The sequence below is a fragment of the Chanos chanos genome, chromosome 10 (genome assembly GCF_902362185.1).
Source record: "Chanos chanos chromosome 10, fChaCha1.1, whole genome shotgun sequence".
NCBI classification, from domain to species: Eukaryota; Metazoa; Chordata; class Actinopteri; order Gonorynchiformes; family Chanidae; genus Chanos; species Chanos chanos.
Genome location: NC_044504.1, coordinates 11,831,221 through 11,852,073, shown reverse-complemented (window position 1 = coordinate 11,852,073; position 20,853 = coordinate 11,831,221). Strand labels below are relative to the sequence as shown.

The window sequence follows — 20,853 nt, the reverse complement described above, 5'->3', positions numbered from 1 at the left end:
TCTCTTGCTATGGTTGGTGCCAAGGCTTTGGTTTCCATTTTTACATCTTTTAAAAACTATGAAAAGTTAGCAAAGATATTTGTTACATGCACTGACCCTCAACTTAAGAGCGTTTCGGTGGAAAAATTACCTGTGCTTGATATTTTGGTATCCAAACACATCACGTAGTAGAACTGAAAAACTTTAACTGTTACGCTGTATGCAGTCCCAGGTCTCAACCCGTGGACAACTCTTTGCGTGCTAGAAGCTGGTAGTGAGACCACCACAGGCGCAATATCTGTGGCGTTGATGACCCGCAGGTCCAAAAAATAATTTGTGGCTCCAACAAAACTGGTCCATGTCACTGACAGTGACGATGCATCCGGGGATGTTATGGACGTGATTGTGCATGCTGTAACGGAAAGTCAAGTGCAACCAACATATTACTTACAGTTAAACTGATAGGCAAAGCCACCGCAGCGGTAGCTTAATACCCTTTGAAGATAATTTTAAAATTTTATGTATCCTCAGGCTTTCTGACCATATGACCATTTGATATTGTATTTGTTTGTTTCAGCCAATCTATTTACTAGATAAAAATGTATCAAATATTAACCCATTAGCTATAAACTGAAGACACAGGATTGCAGTTTTCACACACTGAAGAAGAAAAAAATCTAACGACATTTGACACTGAAATGGGTATACAGACAGGTGTAGAGGGATTTTTTTTTTTTTTTAAAAAAAAGAATCTTCTCATCTAAAGCACAGATTCCATACTGTACCCATCTGAGGGCTTACCTTGTGCCTGAATATACTGTATCTACAAAAGACAGAAGTAACATAAAAGTGAAATATAAAAATTGAACATATGAATATAGAGCTAGGCAGATTTAAATAAGCAAATCACACACTATATGTTAAACACTCTATAATAAGAATCATATTTACCTGGGTTAGAGAGACCAATGTTAATAACCCTAATGCTCCCAACAATTCCATCTTTGACAATGACTAGAGGCTTTCAATTTGTTGTATACAAGGCAGTCAAATACAAAAGGTGTTCTGGATTCTTTTGAGCTATAGCGCAGGTACACCTGTTGTGTGGGAACCAATCAGTAGGCTAGGCCCCAAATGGGGACAACTGTCCTCCTTATTGCCTCAGGCACTGCTTATCATAGGTAGATAGAAGTGGGAGAGAGAGGCAGGGAGGGAGGGATGAGTGGAGAGAGAGAGAGAGAGAAGGGGGCAGGGGCATCGAGAATATTTTAATAGATATGTGGAAATTCATGTCTGTCAGTGAGAGTGCTTGACCTCTCTATATTTGTGTCATTTTGTGTAATCTAGCTCCTCAGCGTATTTAACCTCTTTATTTCAAGTGATGTTACTTAGATGCGTGTTGTCATGGATGAGTTTATGGCTATGGGAACTGAGATGAACAGAACTTTGGAACGGAAGATGAATTTTGCCTTTTAATAACAAATACAGTTGTGTGAATTTAAACATTTAGGAATTATCTGAATGACTTTCTTTTTTGCTCTGTGTTTATAGTGAGCGGTGGTAAAAACGTTTGAAAAGACTCTGAATTGTACCATCTTTGTGGTCACCAAGCATTGCCTCACGTCATTTGAAACTGAGTGGACCCTTGGCTGTAACAGATTAAGATTTGTTTTCCAATCTTCTCAGAATCTTTTCTCATGGAGAAAGACAAACCAGTTTCATTTGTGTGTAATGTCGATCACAAACAATAAACTAGTGATGTAAGCAACGCTACAACCTCCACACCTCAGACTGAGTTTTGATCCTCAAACTTCTTCTTGCATAGCCCAGTCCATTCAACACTACTGCAATTTCCTTAAGACTAGCACTTCAAATTCAGCTTAACATTTCATCTAAGAGAACTGGTTAGTTGATAAGAGGACTCAGTACTGCAATCATATGATCTTGCATGAAATAAATATGAAAGGTCTTTGGCATATTACCAGGTGGGGGAGGTTGGGAAACAATTCTGGGTTGGGAAGTGGGTTGGGAAACAATTCTTTTATTTTAAATATGGAGTTTTAATGGAGAGAAGAAAAGTTTTTTATGTCTTTATGTATATATATTATTGATCTTATTTAAAACATGTTCTCATTGAGAACATCTTGTCGAAACGGGGATTTACCTGTCATGTAAACAGTTGACACGTAAGATACTTTGTCCTTGCTACAAGTATTATGTGTGTTACCTACTTGACGTAAGCGGCAAGCTTCTGACAAAGTTAGATTTGTATCTGATCTTGTAGTTTCCTGTCTCTTGTTTGTTCAGAAGAAGACAGAAAGGGTAGAACCTCACACAGATTTGTCAGATAGATTGCCAATTTCCAGTTTGACCTAAAATGAAGAAACAAACACATACACACCCAAACCCTTCTTTGTACTGTGAAGTCCATTGTGTTTTTGATATTAACTGAGAGAAATTAAGGTAGTGAAAAAGAAAAAGAAACAAATAAAAAAATCCTTCCCTGACCATTAACCTTCACGTCCAGAGTTGCAACAGTTTGGTTGAAATGTGTGCTTATTAACGCATATTTGTCCTTGTTTTTCCATATTCTTTTCTTTTTTTTTCATTCACGTAACAAAGGCTGGGAACAGTAGGCTCAACCTGTGACAGAGAGATAATGATTCGGGAGGGGCCACAGAATACAGGTACCAATGAACCTAAAGGAATCTGTGCGTGTGCTGGAAATTGGGACTTGTCGCAAACAGATACATCTCACAATGTATGTCAGTCCTGGACATGAGGTTTTTCACAGGTTTTCCTAATTAAGCTGGGGGTGTTTTTTTTATTATTATTATTTTGTATGTTAGGTGTTTCTAGAGCACATCTTTTTTGTCTTTGGTTGATAATTTCAGAAATAATTGATCATTTGATAATCAGTGGACAGATTTCAGTACAGGCTGCTTCTTTCATTTCTAAAGATTTCTTTTATCCTCGAAGAATAAAAGGATATCAACTCCTCATTCCTGACTGTGCTTATTAGAGAAGGAAGAACTCTCCCTGAAAATGGATATGACTCCCGACCTACATAAGCTCCAGCTTAAACAATAGACAGTTTTTATGCATCATGAAAAAGGACAAGTGATTTTAACACACACGCACACACCACACCCTGTTCTTTTTTCCCCTCTACTTCAGAGGCAGTCATTTGCTAGTTACAGGTTTACTCCCCAAACGTCTTGCCTATCACTACACTGGTTCCCAATAGATGCAGTCTAATTGTTTGTTTTCCTGCTAATTTGTCGAAGTCAGTTTTCAGCCACAACCTTCACAAAACTGTTATGTAATGGTGTACAGGATAGGATTTGATATCAGATGAATATAAACTTTTTGGGGGAGGCGGGGCATAAATCAGTGTTATGCGATCAGACATAAAAGCATTTTACATAAAAAAGAAAGAAAAGCAACATGAAGACAAAGATTTTTTGCAAGTTGAGCGAGAGAGCAACCATTTCACACGACTTACGAGTATACATTATTTTGCAGTCTGTTCAGTGAAAAAGATAAATAGTGACTTTTCCGAACAGACTTAATTAATTTATTTTATTTTTATGGCTTGCCTGTGTAGAATTTTTTAAATCATGTTCATTTGCAAATGAATGTGAAATGAATTGTCTGAAAATATATTAAGTAGTTGCAAATTGACTATTGAGCTATATCAAAAGTTATTGCCTGTAGACATGTGTCATGAGTAATATTTGAGAGACAATTTCTGATGAAAAGTTATTTTTCAAAAAACTTTACACCTTAAAATATGTGGTACATTCCACAATGATTAGGGCTGCTAATTGTGTTTAGGTTCAAACAACAATCCCAAAACAAAAAGTGTGTATGTAATGGCTATCAGAACATGGTTACTATGACTAATTCTCCTACTAATACTGCTATTAAATAGTAATAATAATAATTGTTCTTATTGCAAAGTGCTTTACAATAAATGCCTTAAACACATGACTTCAAAGGAATAAAAAAAATCAGCTGAATGTATGAAGACCCTCATTAAATATAATTATCAAGATATAATTATCAATTAATAATAAAACAATCCAGTCATAAGTATACAATGAATAGTTATAATTAGAAACAGTCACAGTCTAATTAAAAGCCAAGGGGAAACCTATGTATTTAACTATTAGTAAATGTATTTTAACAACAATGCAACAGTGGAAGAAGAAGAAGAAGAAATAATAATAATAATAATAATAATAATAATAATAACAAAGTCAGACCATTGACAATAAGTTATAAAACCAAAAATTGATCACCTGTGTTGGGCATTTGTGTTTTGTTTTTTTTTTGGTAAAAATAATTTTAAAAAAGGGCACAGAGATGAATGAGGCTCTCACACAAGATGTTACTGTGGCTAAGGAAAATAACTTCTTGGACAAAAATATACCCAGGCTGTATGTCATAGATAACAAGCACCTTTGACCCACACCCGAGAAGAACAAGTGTTACATGTGTAGATTACCATCTGTATATGTGCGAAGGTAGATTTTATGGATGTGTAGGTACAAGGACAAATAGATATGTATGGAGATATGTGTGAGGATATGTGAATTTACGTGTGTGTGTGTGTGTGTCTCTGACTCTAATACTACCATAAACATTCTACTTGGCCCCACTCATAATTATAATCATTGAGAATCCTAAGGATTACTACTGATTAAAAATAATATGCAAGCAGCTCACTCATTGAACCTCTATACAGATAATGGGTGGCCAGTCCATTACCTGTCTACGTCCTTAGAGTGAGGAGGTCTAACAGCTTCAGTCTGCACACCATGCAAATGGTGGAAGAAAGTGTCATATTCAGAAAGGTATTGAAGACACTCTAGTAAGCCTTTAATTTGGCTGCTGTTGCGTCATACTAATAATCTGAATACCACACCAGAAAAGTCTCCAAGTGAGTCACAGGAACAGCGTAGTTCCCAAAAATCAACATTAGGACATATAACACAACAGGAGCCATAGGCCACAACCCCCCTGAGAGATTACTAAGCCAACCATTGTTGTTATCAGTCACAGGCTGGAACTTGAAACTCATAGAAGAGATGTCATACATGACTTTTGTGAGATTTCTGGCATGGTTAGCAATGTCAATGCAACATTTTTGGACCTGGAACCGAACATTTACCGCCTTGGGCAGACAGGAGATCCAAAGCCATGTGATTTTGTAAGATCATCATACAACCAAGATAGCAGAGTTACACAGATGTTCCCTAGAGCAGCAACAGTGTCATTAGCAAGCTTCTGTGTACTTCATGCAACAACATACATGCAGCATGTTACGTGATTTGTTCAATATGACCTCAAAGTAATTATCTTTTGAATTATCTGTAAGTGCTAAAGACCAACAAAAAACACTGTAATGTGCCTCATGATGAATGATGAAAGACTGATGAATGATGAATTAATCTTCTTGTCTTCCGACTGGTGTGACCAGCAGCGAAGGCTTGCCAGAGAGAGGCTACTAGCACTTCACCTGGTAGCGATGAATCTTGTCTCATCTAATTGGCAGTATATGGACCAGAAGTGAATCAAGAGAACGCCACTACAGAACAATGTCCAGCTCCAGGGTGAGTTCTGGTCCACGGGCTATGTATCTTACAGGATAGACGACCTGTTTTCAGATCTACGCCTAACCAATACATGTACTGAGTGATAAAGGTTAAGAACTGGAGCTTGGTTTACAAGAGCGCTGGTTTCCTAATAGCCACTCGTCAGATGTGGTCAGAAGATGCTGGTGAATCAAAGGTCTGGAAAACACAGGGGCAAAAACAAACATACAATAAGACAGATATATAACATGGATTAAGGATTAGGATAAAGCCTCCATAGTGGGAGCTAATCAGAGTGTAGGTGGAATCTAGAATAGCATTGCTCGCTGTCTTCACCATGGGGTGGCCCCTGAGCTTCTAAACAGCTAAGTTCTTCCCACTGGCTCCCAGACTCTGACCGTCTTAAATTAGCTTACAGTGTGAGGCATGAATCCATCGTTTCTTGCCCTGAACTTTAACTGCTGATGGTGTGACTAGCGATGTAATGATGTTATAAAAATGTAATAAAAACTCATAATGTAATAATATGCCTATAATGTATTAAAGATGTTGATCGCATAATGTAACATCTTTTTGCGCATTATGTAATATGTTGTTACGTTATATGCCAGTTACTACATTATAAAATAATAGTTGTTATAGTGAATTATGCAATAATTTGCACGCATCGCATAGTAAAATGCCCAAATCATTCTCTAAATGACCATTTCCAAATGTATTAATGACCATTTCTAAATGTATTTCAAGTGTTGATAGTAAACCTTTCACTAGCTGTTCAGATGATAAAACAAAATTATTTCTATCAAACTATAGCAATTACACTTTTACACACTCACTTAAATTGCCCCATTAAAGTCTGAAGTTTCTACAGCTAAATGTGACTTTTATGAAAAATTATGAGAAAATTCCAACTTTTCAAATACAATCTCTTTTCCGCAATAGTAGAAAAAGTGAGACTGTGAAAGACAGCAGTAGCTAGGTTATTACTATAAAGAGGAATATATTACCTGGTTACCTGTTTAAATACTGGTAATAATCAGAATTGTCAGTGCCATGTAACAACTTATAACATATTACATAATGTGCAAAAAGATGTTACATTATGCAAGCAACATTTTTATTACATTCTGGGAATATTATTACATTATGAGCTTTTATTATATTTTTTTATTACATTATGTGCTGTTATTACATTATGCGCAGTTATTACATTATGAGTTGCTACACCCCACTCTGGTGGCTCTCCCACTGCCTCCCTAACTTGAGTGTCTGCTGCAGAAACAGCTTTGGTGAGGTCGCAACAGCACTGAAGCAGGGAGTTGAAGAGGAAATCTTGTGTCCCCAGCAAATTCATAGGTCGCCCTGTCATAATTCAGTAGTGGTAGAGTCTGTCTTAATGACAGTGTGAACATCCCTTCAACTCCGTCACCCAAAGCTATATTCTGACTGCAAGGTAATGTCTAGGTGTTTGGAATGACAGTTACTTGACAGAATCCACAGTCCAGGGTCCGACTTTAACTTTCACGTAAAGGCCATCTGTCCACTGTAGACAGAGGTCACAGGGAGGGGTGACTTACAAGTTTCCCTGGAATGGAGAGTTGACACTCCCCAGGAGCAGTTGTTGAATTTCTGGAGTTAACTGCGAAAACTGGTTGACAAGGCTCACAGGTTGGTTGCTTTGTCCTCGAGTAGTGGAGGACACCTCTGCTGCTCTTTCTGTTTCCTCTGGCATTCTCTAGTCCAGTGACCTGTCTTCTCACAGTAGTTGCACTTTCCTTTTCTTTTGCCTGATTTCCTAGCTGGCATGGTCTGGTCAACCCACCCAAGTGATTTAACACTAGTGCTTGTAGCCAGAGCTTCAGTGCAGCTGCGCTCTCTAATACACCAGTATGCATCATCAGCACGTCAAACGGTGTGGGTTCAGTGCATAGCTTGGTCATGGCTGGCTAGGCGGTCAACAGCTGGACCAGCAATGGTGGGTTGGTTGACGTATGTATGCAACGGTGCCGCCATATCCAGAGTAACTGAATCCCAAAAAGAGTTGGAATGAAAGAACAGACAATAATAATAATAATAATAATAATAATAATAATAATATCCTGTTCATCCATCACAACTCTTTCCTTTGGTTAGTGGTTGTTCTTCTGGGTGGGTGTTAGTTCTTCTGTAGTTCTTACCAGTCCTCTAGGAGATCCAGGATCTTGTGAAGGATGAATCCACTTTACACTTCCACTGGAAGTTTATTATTACTATTATTGCTATCAGTTGTGAGACAGACAATCTGAGGGACCCCTGAAAGATCTTCCAAGAACCTGACACCTTTACTGTATATATGTTTGGTAATAGATAATGTGTGTGAACCATAGCCTCTGTGAAAAGAATGTATTTATAAGTGTTGTCCCACTACAGGGGCATTTCTACATCCTTGCCTGCAGGTGCTCACTTTAATAAATAACTTTTACAACACAAGAGCCTACATAACTAGGGGAGCCCATTATAGGTTTCATGTTTATCTCTTCACGAACTACTGTCCGTTCACCACAATTTGAACATTGTCAGATATAACCCTGAAGCTTTGTACGTAAACTGATTATTTAAACATCTGTGGTGAGTCAGTTCATGCAGAGTCATGCTGGCAAAATGCCTCCTCAGGACCTTCAGAAACAATGGTTATGTAACTAACTCCAGTTTCAGCAGCACACCTCTCCCAAATTGGTTATTATGTGACAATCAAACAGTACTGGGCGGAGACCCTTTGAAAGGGCAGGAAAAGAACAAGTCCGATGGGACACCTCAAGTTGCTTGTAGTCGATATGTGATGTTCTCGTCTTCCCTCACCAATGACAAACCAAGACAGCTATTGTAAACACATGGTTTTGTCACAAATGTCAAGAGTAAGAGGCACAGCTCCAAAGTGAAAGGCATTGGTGATTCAGTAAAAAACAGAGAGTAGCCATGTGAAAACTGTATGTCATATGTCATGCAACAGCACTACCTGATTTTATGTCTAGCAAGTTCTGTGCAATGAGCCATCATAGTGTTTACAACTTGTCAGCAAATTCAGAGGGTTCCAATAGGCATTTTGTATTTCACATTTTATATTTTTCTCCTCAGACTGAATAATGACACATCTCAATTTGGAAAGGTAAACGTATATAGTTTCCATTTTACAAGATATATAAGAAAAACATTTCAATTACTGTTGTGTGGGACACTAAGGCTGTTAAGCTACACCTGGAGATGAGCCAGCGATTCTCTCTCTATGTCTCTGTGTCTCTGTGTGTGTCTCTCTCTCTCTCTCTCTCTCTCTCTCTCTCTCACACACACACACACACACAAATACACACACACACACGTCAGAGAAGTACACTGCTCATAAGTATTTTTTTTTTTTACAAGTGAGTTTGAATGCGGCAAAAAAGGAAAACCTGGAGCAGGGAGTGTGATGCTGGGAGTGTCTTTTATTGAAAGGGGTGTGCAAATTCACACACATCCCAAACAACATCCAGGGGAAATAAAACACAACTTGTAATGTATGGAATTCAAACAGGTACACAAAAGATCCCCTTCTCCTTCAAATACATTTCCAAATGCACTTAATTTCCCTTAGAGGCACCAAACATGGGGAACATCTATCTGATATAACTTAATCAATTGGTTATTCTTTTAATTTTTTCTTCATTTAAAAATGGGCCACAGATAATAAGTAATTACTTTTTCTGATTTTCTGTATCTGCCGAATTGCTGTTGTAAAATTTATATATGAAAAGATGGATCATCATTGGTTCTTATTTACCTCAACAAGCCGAGTGTCTTTGTGCTAGTTTAGACACATTTTATATTCACAGGGGTAAAAGGTTATGATCTCATCTAGATTATATTTCAAAACACGACAGATTTATTAGTTCATATAATATTTTGGACCAAAGATATTCCCAGAGGTTTGATAAAATATTAATTTGGCCAACACAGTATAGACAAAAACACGATGTCTGAAATATTTGTGTGGTTTTGGAAAAATCCCTCTGGGACCATGGGTGTGAGATGGGGAGAAGGTCCTTAATACTTGAATATGGCAAAAATTAAATATTGGATTTTCAAAATATATTTAAACGTATTGAATGGTCAACAAACTTCTAATGTCATTCAAGGAAGAAATGCCAGTTTCATTAACTGTATGACTTTTACCTGAAATAAAATGCACAGCAATTTTTTTCTTTTGTTAAATTAATTTGAAAAATGAAAATAAACACTAAGAAGTGGAGACATTATCTGTCCTCACCAGAGTAAATGTAGTCATTGAGAACACTCAAAACAACACCAGGCTGTATCAGTGTACATATTAATGGAAATAATTCAGAGACAAACTCCAGGAAATTTGATGTGGGAAAATATCATCTCTCAGGTTGGCTGTGTAGATGTAATAATCATCACTGAGATAAAATTATTATGTTTAAAATTTCAGAGATTTCAGAGACGCATGATTATGACTAAATCTCAACGATCAAGAACCACATAAATGATTCAGCACTTAATAATTAAAATTTCACCTCAGATTCACTTATACTCTTCCCTGTCAGTACTATTTCTTTTTCAATACTTTTTTCTAGTTTACGCCACAAATTAGGTTGTTCAGTACTCACAAAAAGATTTTGACCAAAATCTATGGAAAGTCAAATATTTTTCTTAATGTCAATAAATTTTATAAAGCTGAAATCTTCTGGGTTTTGAGAAAAAGACAAGAAAAGGGGGAAAAAAAGAGTTAGTCCTGCCATCACACTGCTACATGAAAATACAATTATGGTTTTATAGCATTAAACAGAACTTAATAACCTTAAATCATTTAATGCATAAATCATTCAGTTGCAATAATATATTAATTATTGTTGTTTGGAATATTGGTACACTGAAATTGTTCCATAGGACAAATGAAATGATCAAAAGAGTGACCCTTACGACCTCTTAAGTCTACATGGAAGTTGCTATAAAACATCATGTGTAATTTTCTTAGGGGGGAGTGTCTTTGGAGTCGAAGGAAGGGAATGCATGACTCTGTTCCTCTGCTAGACATCAACGGAAACTGTAAGGGAATAATTCAGCGCAAATATCAGTTTATTGACATAAACAGTCCAATGCCAATTTACTAGCGTAGCCACAGAGAACTCTTTTCTGTCACTAGGGGGCATTGAAGAGCACTACAAACAACACCAGCGATCACGAGAAAACTTCATCCCAGCCCTTGAATTAGTGGCCGCGCAACCTGGAAGAAGTGCTAAGATATTCAGAAAGAGGCCTGTGCTGCTAAAAATGGCAGAGCACTTTAAGGTCACTCTCTACAAACATTTTAAAGTGTACTTTAATGTTATTGAACTGTACACTATTTTACACAGACACCACAAATGCAAACAGTGTTAACCCTCTGGCAAACTGTTCTTCCTCTTAGGCAACATCAAGCTAGCCTAAAAAAAAAAAAAAAAAAAAAAAACGTGCACAGGCTTTGACTCGGTGCTTTCGCCAGATTAAGTGTCTGTTGGCATTGCTGCGTCGGCGCCTTTTCTTTCCGAACATAGAAATATGATTCAATCACAGCCGTTGACACAAAAGGATTAACGCGATTTATGGTTTCCTTGATGCGATACGATACACTTACTCACAAAAGCTTACCAAAAAATCATTAACCTCTTACACGGTCAATGCACGAGAGGATCACACTGGGTGTATTTTGTGGTGCTTTAAACCCTCCTCTTTAATTGTGTTTTTGTATTCTTACGTTACAGAATATTCATTATCAGAAGAACGTACCATTTGTTAGTCCACACTTCTTCTCCCTCGATAGATGACTGAAAAAAGAAAAGAACATTAGACGCATGCTGCAGCCAAAAGTCAGAAAGAACTGAATATAATAGTCCTTCAGATTCAAGCACAGACTCTGATAGCTAAATTATTTCTTGGAAGACGCTGTCAGTTGTATGGGGGGTTAAGATATAATATGTTGTGACAACTGGTACATCTCATATATCTTATAAATTACTAAGTGTCAACCCATTCCATTGTTTGTACTGTTTCTTAAAATGACTAAAATCAGTCTGTGGCACACATTATTCTAAGACTTAACCTAATATAATACCTTACAACCACTGTCATGTTGTGTGATGAGGAATAATATTGAACTTCATTGGAAACATTTTTAACGTTAAATTTGCTACAACATACCCATTCCAACGTTGTTGCCTGCACAGGAAACTAAGATGGAACAAAACACGGAAACAAAAAAATAATTTTCGTTTAGTTTATTAATGGTATGTAGCAGAACATGGTGCCTATTTAATTGATCTGTCAACACCAGAACCCACATCTTCAAAATAATGATTTACTAGATGCAGGCAGCCTGTATTTAGAATGTTAGAGTTCCGTCAACTGAGACCACTAAAGTCTGAAAATTAGTTCTGGAATTCTCTAGTCAGTGTGTTTTGAAACCTGTTACAATAATCCTTTGAAGAAAAAAAAAAGGTGTGCTATAGCATGTGTTAACACTCATCATACCTGAGTACATCCTCCTTGGACAAAACTGGATCTTAGTCCCATCACGACCGATGGGTGAGACCACCACGGTGTACACGTCTCCACACACTATCTCTGACACGTCACATGTGTTAGCACCAGGAGGTGGGCTACATGTGTAGTTTGACACGCTACCATAAACGTCCGCCGTGTGGTTTAGCAGGGAGCCGGAGGACCTCCAGTGCACCCGTAATGTGTTATTGGACATCCTGTATAACCTCACACCAGAGGGACAGCACTCACCTGAGCAGAAGAGAGGAGAGGAGAGACAGATCAAACAGGAGAAAGGTGATAAGAAGACATCATTAGAAGCAGTCAATAGTTTAATAATTGACATATAAGGGTATTTTGAAATTAACTGTGAGTGTCTGTGAGACAGCTTACTGGAAGAAAAGCCGTGATAGGTGCACTCAGACTTGTGCCCTGTTCGGCTTATGGCCTCCAGTGAGACGGTGTAGTTGGTGCCACAGGTGATACATCCCATTAGGCAGTGTGTGTCTAGGGTGTGGCACCGGGCGTCTCCTCGTGGTGATGACAGAGAAGTGACGTAGGACTGGGCCCCTCGAGCTGCTGACCATGTTACATTGCTCATGGCCTGAGTCACCTGACTAACAGTTAAGCTGGCCGGACAGCAGGGGCCTGTGGAGACAATAAGAGGGAGGGGTAAGGGGGGGTGGCTATGTCAAGATCCCCCATGGGTCTATAGGCTCAGTGTTACCTCTTACTGATTACTTGAATTTTAAATGGATGTATATCTCTTACACTGGTTAACAACAGTGCTTGAAATATGTATGGATATTCATATAATTATGATAAATAATCAATTAATATATCTTGTTTCTGGCATATATGAACCATTCACTTCATACATACATTTAATAAGCATTCAGTACATCAGTACATATATATATTTTATATATATATGTGTGTGTGTGTGTGTGTGTGTATATAAAATGGTTTCAACTTAGCATAACTTTACAAATGCACAAAAATAAATAAAATTGCTAGGACAACTGTACCTGTTTCCAAGGGAACGGTGTAACTGGGCATGCTCAGGCCTGCTGCCGTGGAAGCGATGGCACTGACCTCGTACACAGAGCCACAGGGCAGGCTGTGCACCTCACAGGATGTTCCACTTGACTGACAGCTGTGGCTGGTGCCTGCACCTATGAGGTTGGCTGTGTAGTTAGCAGCTGTGTTAGCCGAACTCCAGGTGATAGTGACACTGGAGGATGAGTTGTTCTGAGTAATACTCAATATCTCAGGCATACAGGGAGCTGTGGGAGAGACAAAGTATGTCAGAGAGAGAGTGGCTCTACCAGTTTCTGCCGAATGAATGTACCTGTATGTGTGTGAGTGTGTGTGCACATGTGTGTGTGTGTGTGTTACCAGTTTCGTGGGTTTGTGGTTGGCAGGCTCGGTTGCAGCCACGCAGTTCATTACATGGAGTAACCACCACACTGTAGCGGCTATTGCAGGTGAGGCCAGAAAGCGCACACACAGGAGCCGTGTCATTACACAAGATCACCTCTGATTCGTCCACTGCCCTTGTTTCGTATACCTCTGCCCCCCGTACTGATGACCACCCAATCTCTAGCGTCTCCGTGGAAACCAATGAGATTGAAACATCGTCTGGACAGCAAGGGACTGTTCAAGAAGAAAAAACAATGAGTATTCACTGTCATGTCACAAGTTTCTAGGTCTGGCCAACAACAGCAGGTCCTCACTCAATTGGTGTTCTCATAAATTCTACGCATCACCAACAGAATGCACAAGAGGGCGCTCCAGTCACTACCTCATTGCCATCCATATGACAGATTAGTTGCTTTTCTCTCTCACTGCATTTCTCTCTCACTTCATTCTTTGAGGTTTAAAACCAAACTACTGGCTCTCAAATGTATGTAACGTACAAGGAATGTATGAAGAGTTGAACATGTGTGTGTGTGTGTGTGTGTGTGTGTGTGTGTGTGTATGCTGCTGAGTGTGTGTGCATGTTGTGTCGGTTTGTCATTTGTTTGATGCTTGTCTGACTTACGGGTGGTGTAGTTAAGCACTGTCCCCGGGGGGCTGGCCCCGGCCTGGTTGTAGGCGAACACTGTCATGAGGAAGGTGTAGCCACAGCGGCAGTGGAAACTACAGTCTGTGTCAGTGGAGTTACACATCTCCTCAGTGCCATCGTCCCTCTTCACAAAGGCGGTGTAGCGCTCGGCCCAAGGCACGGCATTCCAGGACACCGAGCAGTTCCCTGGAACTGCCTCCTCCATCCACAAAGGTGATGGAGGGCAGGGGACTGGAGGATGAAGACAGAGTGAGCGTCTACAGTTATATTTCATTTGTTTTCATCAGTTCACTGTGTTTGTCTAAATCTGGATATTTGCCTCTCCACAAAGCACTAAAGAAAAAAAAAATGCATGCATATGATTAATTAATCAGCAACATCTAACATTCATTCTAAAGGGAAAACGTGTTTGAAGAATTGACCTAGTAACCAGACAACTATGGGTTCAAACCCCAAACATCACAGTTCACACTTAATGTGTCCCTAACATGACACTTAATCCCAAGGTTTAAACCAGAGGTGCATGACCTCTAAGACAGGTAATAGTAATTGTAAGTCAGTCCAGTCGAAAGCATCAACTAAATGAACAAATATTGTAACAATGTGGTGCAGACACCGTGAAGTTGGGCAGATGGTCACTTCTGTATGCACCAGCATGGAGCACTTACAGCTGATAAAGTCCAGCGGGTCAGAGGGATAGCTGGGCCCAGCCTGGTTGACGGCGGTGACACTGACGGAGAATCTCTCCCCACACTGAAGAGTGGTCATGACACAGGGGCTGGAGGAGGAGGAGCAGTTGAGGCCCCTGGAGCTCACAGCCAGGTATTGCTCTGCCCCCTGAGCCACCGCCCATGATACGGACAGACCTGCCTCTTGACTGTATGTCACCGTCAGCTCAATGGACTGAGGAGTGGGAGGACCTGTGGAAACACACACACACACACACACACGCACACACACACACACACACACACACACACACACACGCACACACACACACAATTATACACAGATAGTGACAGGTGAAACAGACTAATCAACATCATTGACCATTTACTTTATTTTTCTTACCATTTGAATAACAGGCTCTCTCTAAATCCTCTCACTTTCAATCACTCACTCCCTGAATTTTTATTTCTCGGTCACTCTTCTCCCTGTGATGATTTCATTTTGACACCGTTTCAGCTGAGATGACTCTTTTCACTGCGTCTCTATGTTGTCATGGTTTGTATCAGATTATTATCAGTTACTGTGTTTAGAGGTTTAGTCACAGTGTCTTTGATTTTTCAGGCCAGAAAGCTGTGAAGTTCGCGTTGCGTTTTTGTTATCTCAGAACAATGGGCCATTTTGATCAAATTTGGTGTGTTTCAAATTCTCTAAGTGAAGGTGTCACTGATTACTTTTAGTCATGTGAGATGGTGTTAATTTCTGAACTCCCAGGACCTCTTTGCTGGGGGGATTTTTTAGAGCCTAAAAATAATGAACTGAGCATTTTCAAAAGTTGATGATACTTTTTTCAGTGTGTGTTAATAAAGGGAAGTTCTGGCCTGTATACATTGTATGGGGTTTTCCTCTATGTCTTAAGGATACTTTTACAGAAGTGATGCATGCAACTATGAAAGGTTCCCACACTTCACTTGCACGTACCATAATGGGTTTTTATGACTGACTAGAACACTATGAGCCAGATTTTAATAGGTAATTCAATATGAATTGATTTTAATGGCATAAAAAGCCTGTCTTGCATTCTCTCTCAGTTCATTCGTGGACAAGCTGAAATTTCCAGTGGAGCTGATTTTTAATCCAAAGTATTTCTAGTTTATCATACACTCAATTTTAGTCATTCAAAGGGTCAAACTGTATTTGGTTCCCTGACATCAAGGCCTTTTCTGAAGTATCAGTTATTTTGATGTATGAAGATTAATAGTTGGGGTCCAGGTCTGACAGAGCCAATATAACATGTACAGGGTCCGCAAGTAATTTTGGAAACTCATAGGGTGAATTTGGGTGCTGCAGACTGTTGCCATGCTGCTGATTAATCTCTCTCTCTCTCTCCCCCCTCTTACGTGTGACTTGGCAGATGGTGAAGTCATCTCCAGGGTTGCTCTCAGGGTCCCAGGCTTTGGCTGTGATGCAGTAGTTGGTCCCAGCCTCCAGGTCCTGGAAGCTGATGGAGGTGTCGGTGGTGTTGAGGCGGTGCTGGCTGTCTGATCCCTCTCTGATGATGCTGAGGGTGTAGAGGACAGCGTGGTCCACAGGAGCCCAGTCCAGCACGATAGTGTCGTTGTTGGGGGAGGTGGCGGTAAGCTGAGGGGCTGAAACCACTGTGGAAGATGACATGAGGACAACATAGAGGAGGTTTGAACTGTGTTAATATCAGAGATGGTTTCAGTTCAACTGTCTGTCAGACATTTCAGGGACTGTTGAGCATTGTTGCATCGAAGACGAGAGTGCGGGTGAAGCATCAGTGTAAATCAATGAGTGTGTGTGTTCATGTACCTTTATACAGTTTTGTGTGTGTGACTGTGCTGTACCTTGCGTAGCTGGAGTACGTGACTGCACAGTAGCTTGTGTCCACATGCTATTTAATCTGTCAGTGTGGGCACATTTGTTCCTGGCATCCAGTGCCTTTTTGATCCAGTTGACATATCAATGGTATTAATTTGAACGTCGGGTGTGATAAAATTTCATGGTGAGACAGGGTTTAGTTGATTGAAGGGATGCTCTCTATTGTGACGAATGAGATCATCTTTTTTTTTTTAGTGATTTCAAGGGAGAAACAAAACATGCAGCGACTGACAATAAGCCGAAACCGCTGAGGGCTTTGTCTAACTTGATCAGGTAATGCGACCCTCTTCCCTGTTTGTTTCACATTACCCCCTGCGGATGGCAGCCTAGTTCTCAAGCTTACCTTCTCGCATTGTGTTTACAATATGAGGTTGGCTACGGTTACCACAGATACACACTAACCCATCCCTGAAGGATGAACGTCTCCCAAAACAGATGCAAAAAAAGAGAAATCAACACTTTTAGCATTTCTGATCAGAAATCAGTATCAGTATCATTCTTATAATGGCTTAAGCCAGGAAAAGGGTTGGGAAAATTGATCCTGCCACACCAAATGGTGGCTGATTGAGAATGGAGAATTTCAAAGAAAAAACACCAGAGCCAAACTTTGCTCAGATCCAGGCCTGAGGTCAGGTATGTAGCGCTTCTTGAGCCCTCTCTCTTTTGTTAGTCAGTGAGAAGATCAAGTAACATGTGTGCCTTCGACTTTAGAGAATGGCTGACAGTGTCCCCTCATGAATGGCGCATTTCTTTAGCTTTGCTGGTTTTGGGAGGTTGGCTTTGGGTATTTTTTTTCTCTCTCTGTGGGACAGGAAGAGGAGAGGACAATACCTGTCTTTGCTTGCACTGGGAGGGAAGCTTGACTCCTGCCTCCGGCGTTGACGGACATGACGTTTAGGGTGTACTCTGTGTATGGTTGGAGACCCTCGATTGTTCCCGGAGAGCCAGGAACTGTGGTCTCGGAGAAGAAGGAGCCATCGGCAGTTACTGCACGTAAGATGTAGGAGGTGGCACCCTGGACCTCAGTGAACTCCACAGTCATGTTCTGGCTCTGTTTGGATGTGGCTGCCTCAATGATAGGCACCTCAGGTGCTGGAAAACATTTAAAAGGTTAAACTCCTAACAAAACAATTGCACAAGAAACTTAACTCAACGAGTGTTTCCAGTGTTACAGTTTCTAATAAAAAACTACCATTCTCACTCAGTTACCGAAGACTGAAGAATTAATTCAGTTGGGAAACTAGTGGAACACAATTTTCAAGAAAAATTGTGGGAGAAGCAGTCTGTACTCAAAAATACAACCTCAGGGCTAATGTCATCTCAGAGTTACAAGATACTCTCCCTGAGTTCATTTAACACTGGTATATTTGTTGTGTGGAGTTTAGCATTATATGGATTTCCTTGGCAGTGTAATAAAATCTTAGCATCATAACATCTCCATACAACACCTACATTGCTTTACCTTCAAGCCATTCAATGAAACATAAAACCTCTGATCACATCATCTTGTTTTGCATGGAAAGCACCTACATGTTTCTCCCTCCACATCCGTCTGGCTCAAGACATTCATGGAGTCATCCATAGCCTCCACTTGGATGGTGTAGGGGGTATTAGTGGACAGGGAGCCGACAGTGCCCATGATGTTGTTCCCGCTGAAGTGGGTGAAGACAGATGGCTCAAGCGAGTTTCTCGGCGTGGCTGTGACCTTGTACGAGCTGGCGCCTGCATATCTGCTCCACTGAACCGTGATGGTCTTTGATGTTACTGTGTAGATGCTCACCGTTATGGTGCTACCTGAATGGAGAGGTGGAGCGTTGTGAAGGTATTCGGAGGAAAGACTATGATCTCTTTCAGAAAGGAAAACTATAGACCCCTATGTGGTCATAATTACTGTACTCAATAGGAAGTGAACTTTTCAAAGAGTTTGTGAGAAGAAACTATATTACACTCAAAAGAAAAAGGAAATTTTTACCTTGAGCTTCGGTCTGAAAATTGAACACAGAATACAAGAATTATCAGGGAGCTGACAATATCATGTAGGATATTTTTGGCACATCAGTTAAATACAGTCAGACTGCGTAAAGCACACATTAATTACTGAGTGAATGATTAATAAAAAACTCATTCATGTTTTAATTCATCAGTTATTAATTATGTAAGGCAAATATATAAAAGCTAATACATTCTAAATTTTAAAAATCAAGAGTTTGGAATAACACAGAATTCTATAAGAATTTTGAAGGGAAAAAATACAGTTTTTAGCTCATTAATTCTTTCATCCATTCATTCATACCTGAGAGCAGATGCCAAGTAGAGCAAAATATATCAACCACTTCAAATCTTTAAGCCTCATTTTCTTGTACAGCTTCCAAATATGTGTTCTTCCAAATAAAACTTACACTATTTTTGTCTTCTGTCAGATGTGGAGCACATCCACAATATACATTTAACTTCTCTTCATCACTTTTCCACTGTGTTAACTGAAATAGCCACAGCTGGCCACACCCCTCTAAAGTCAGTTGTCCTATCAGAAGCTTAGTTTAAGATACCTGCAGGCAGGTGCTTTTGTAAATTCAGATAGAAAGGAGAAGTCCAACACAACGATGTGGGATCAAGTTAACATAGCTGTGAGGTAATACTGAGAAAATGGACAAGATTTAGAATACATATGCTGCAGATTCAAATGCTGAAAATGCTTTCAAGCTGTAAGCAAGTTTTTATTTTGGTTTTATTTCGGGATTTATTCAGTGTAGATCTGTCACGTAGTTTATCTTGAATGCTTGCATATTCATATTAGTGAATATTACAGAAAATATACAATCCACAACTGAAATGTATTTGATAACCAAACATATTTTTGTTTCAAAATGTATTACATTACTCAAAATTGTATCCCTGATACAAAAGCAAACAACAACATAAAAAGATTATGTGACACCACCTGAATAGCTTTTTGCACCACCATCGGCTGGCACAATAGATTTTAAACTGAATATTGTGTCTAGATAAATCCAGCCTTTTAATGCAACCATCTTTAGCTGTTGATCCATTTTTGTACAGTAAATATGAAAATGGGAGCGTGAAATAATTTACCACTGTAAGGACTGAAAACACTTATATAAAATATTTTATTTGACTCTATTTTAAGGGTAGTACAAAGTGAATATATAAGCACCCAAATTACCAAGCTTAGTCAGTACAGAGTCCATTCTGTGTGGAATACTGGGCAACATGCTCTGGATTTTATACAATATTGTCCTTTTTCTCTTCTTTGTTTGGTGCTGGACTCTTAAATATACGCAATTATGGATTTAGTGTTAACTGAGGAGTTGCAATGCCTGTTGGCATGTGTGTAGTAGGGAATCCTCTTGAAATATTAATCAGTAGAGAGCAAATGACTGTAATGTGTGAAATCTTGTTTTAACAGTTCTTAAATGGATTCTCTGTAGGGTTATGACATGTACACATGCACTACATTAGAAATGATGAAGTAGATGTATCTAATAGAAAAGAAAAATAACATTTCACAAAATATCTCGCATAGGTTATTCATTTTGTTGTCATTACTGAGGACACCCTCGTCAAAAAAAAGGGGGGGGGGGGCATCATCATGTTCCAGCTATAGCACATGCAATATTGAAAATCAACTAAATGAACTACAAGGATAACATTTAACCCAAAGCTCTGAGAAGCCCTTCCACGACGGCTTTAGACGTCGTTTAGTTTACTGTTAAAATGTGTGTTTGCAATATTCTGCAGTACGATCATAATCACCTCGGATAATCTGAATTACGAGATTAAATGATCTCAACTCTATTTTCAAACTTGCACTTTATAGATATGAAACGTACTAGTTACTGCAAACCAGTTGTGAAGAAAAAGTGAATATTTTTTTGGATCCAAAAGGACACATGAAAGTAAATTTTTTTTTAACTATTTCACTCGTCACATTACAGTCCACGCGACTAAACTAGAGACCTAAACAACGACAGTTCATGCACAGAGAAAGGAAGTTGCTTATGTACCCCAACGCCCATGAGTTTATGTCCTGTGACGTATTTCATGATCCGCAAGTAGCACAAAAAA

General features: G+C 39.4%; 1 protein-coding gene across 1 annotated transcript; it reads right to left on the bottom strand.

The window, feature by feature from the left end:
- Positions 1 to 11,387: 11,387 nt before the first annotated feature.
- fndc7b (fibronectin type III domain containing 7b) lies at positions 11,388 to 20,831 on the bottom strand. Its single transcript, XM_030787356.1, has 13 exons — positions 20,793 to 20,831; positions 18,740 to 18,752; positions 18,298 to 18,561; positions 17,599 to 17,859; positions 16,266 to 16,523; positions 14,868 to 15,119; positions 14,176 to 14,430; positions 13,530 to 13,787; positions 13,160 to 13,417; positions 12,525 to 12,779; positions 12,123 to 12,383; positions 11,793 to 11,822; positions 11,388 to 11,419 (listed from the first exon to the last, which is right to left on the bottom strand). Exons 1-13 carry the CDS (start codon positions 20,829 to 20,831, stop codon positions 11,388 to 11,390), a joined length of 2,436 nt encoding a protein of 811 aa, XP_030643216.1.
- Positions 20,832 to 20,853: the final 22 nt, after the last annotated feature.

Coding starts and splice junctions, on each gene's coding strand:
- fndc7b (XM_030787356.1), bottom strand. CDS start 20,831: ATGAAATACGTCACAGGACATAAACTCATGGGCGTTGGG. Junction 16,524..17,598: donor CCCAGTGCAAGCAAAGACAG/GTATTGTCCTCT, acceptor CATCTTCCACAG/TGGTTTCAGCCCCTCAGCTT. Junction 13,418..13,529: donor ACCACAAACCCACGAAACTG/GTAACACACACA, acceptor TCTCTCCCACAG/CTCCCTGTATGCCTGAGATA.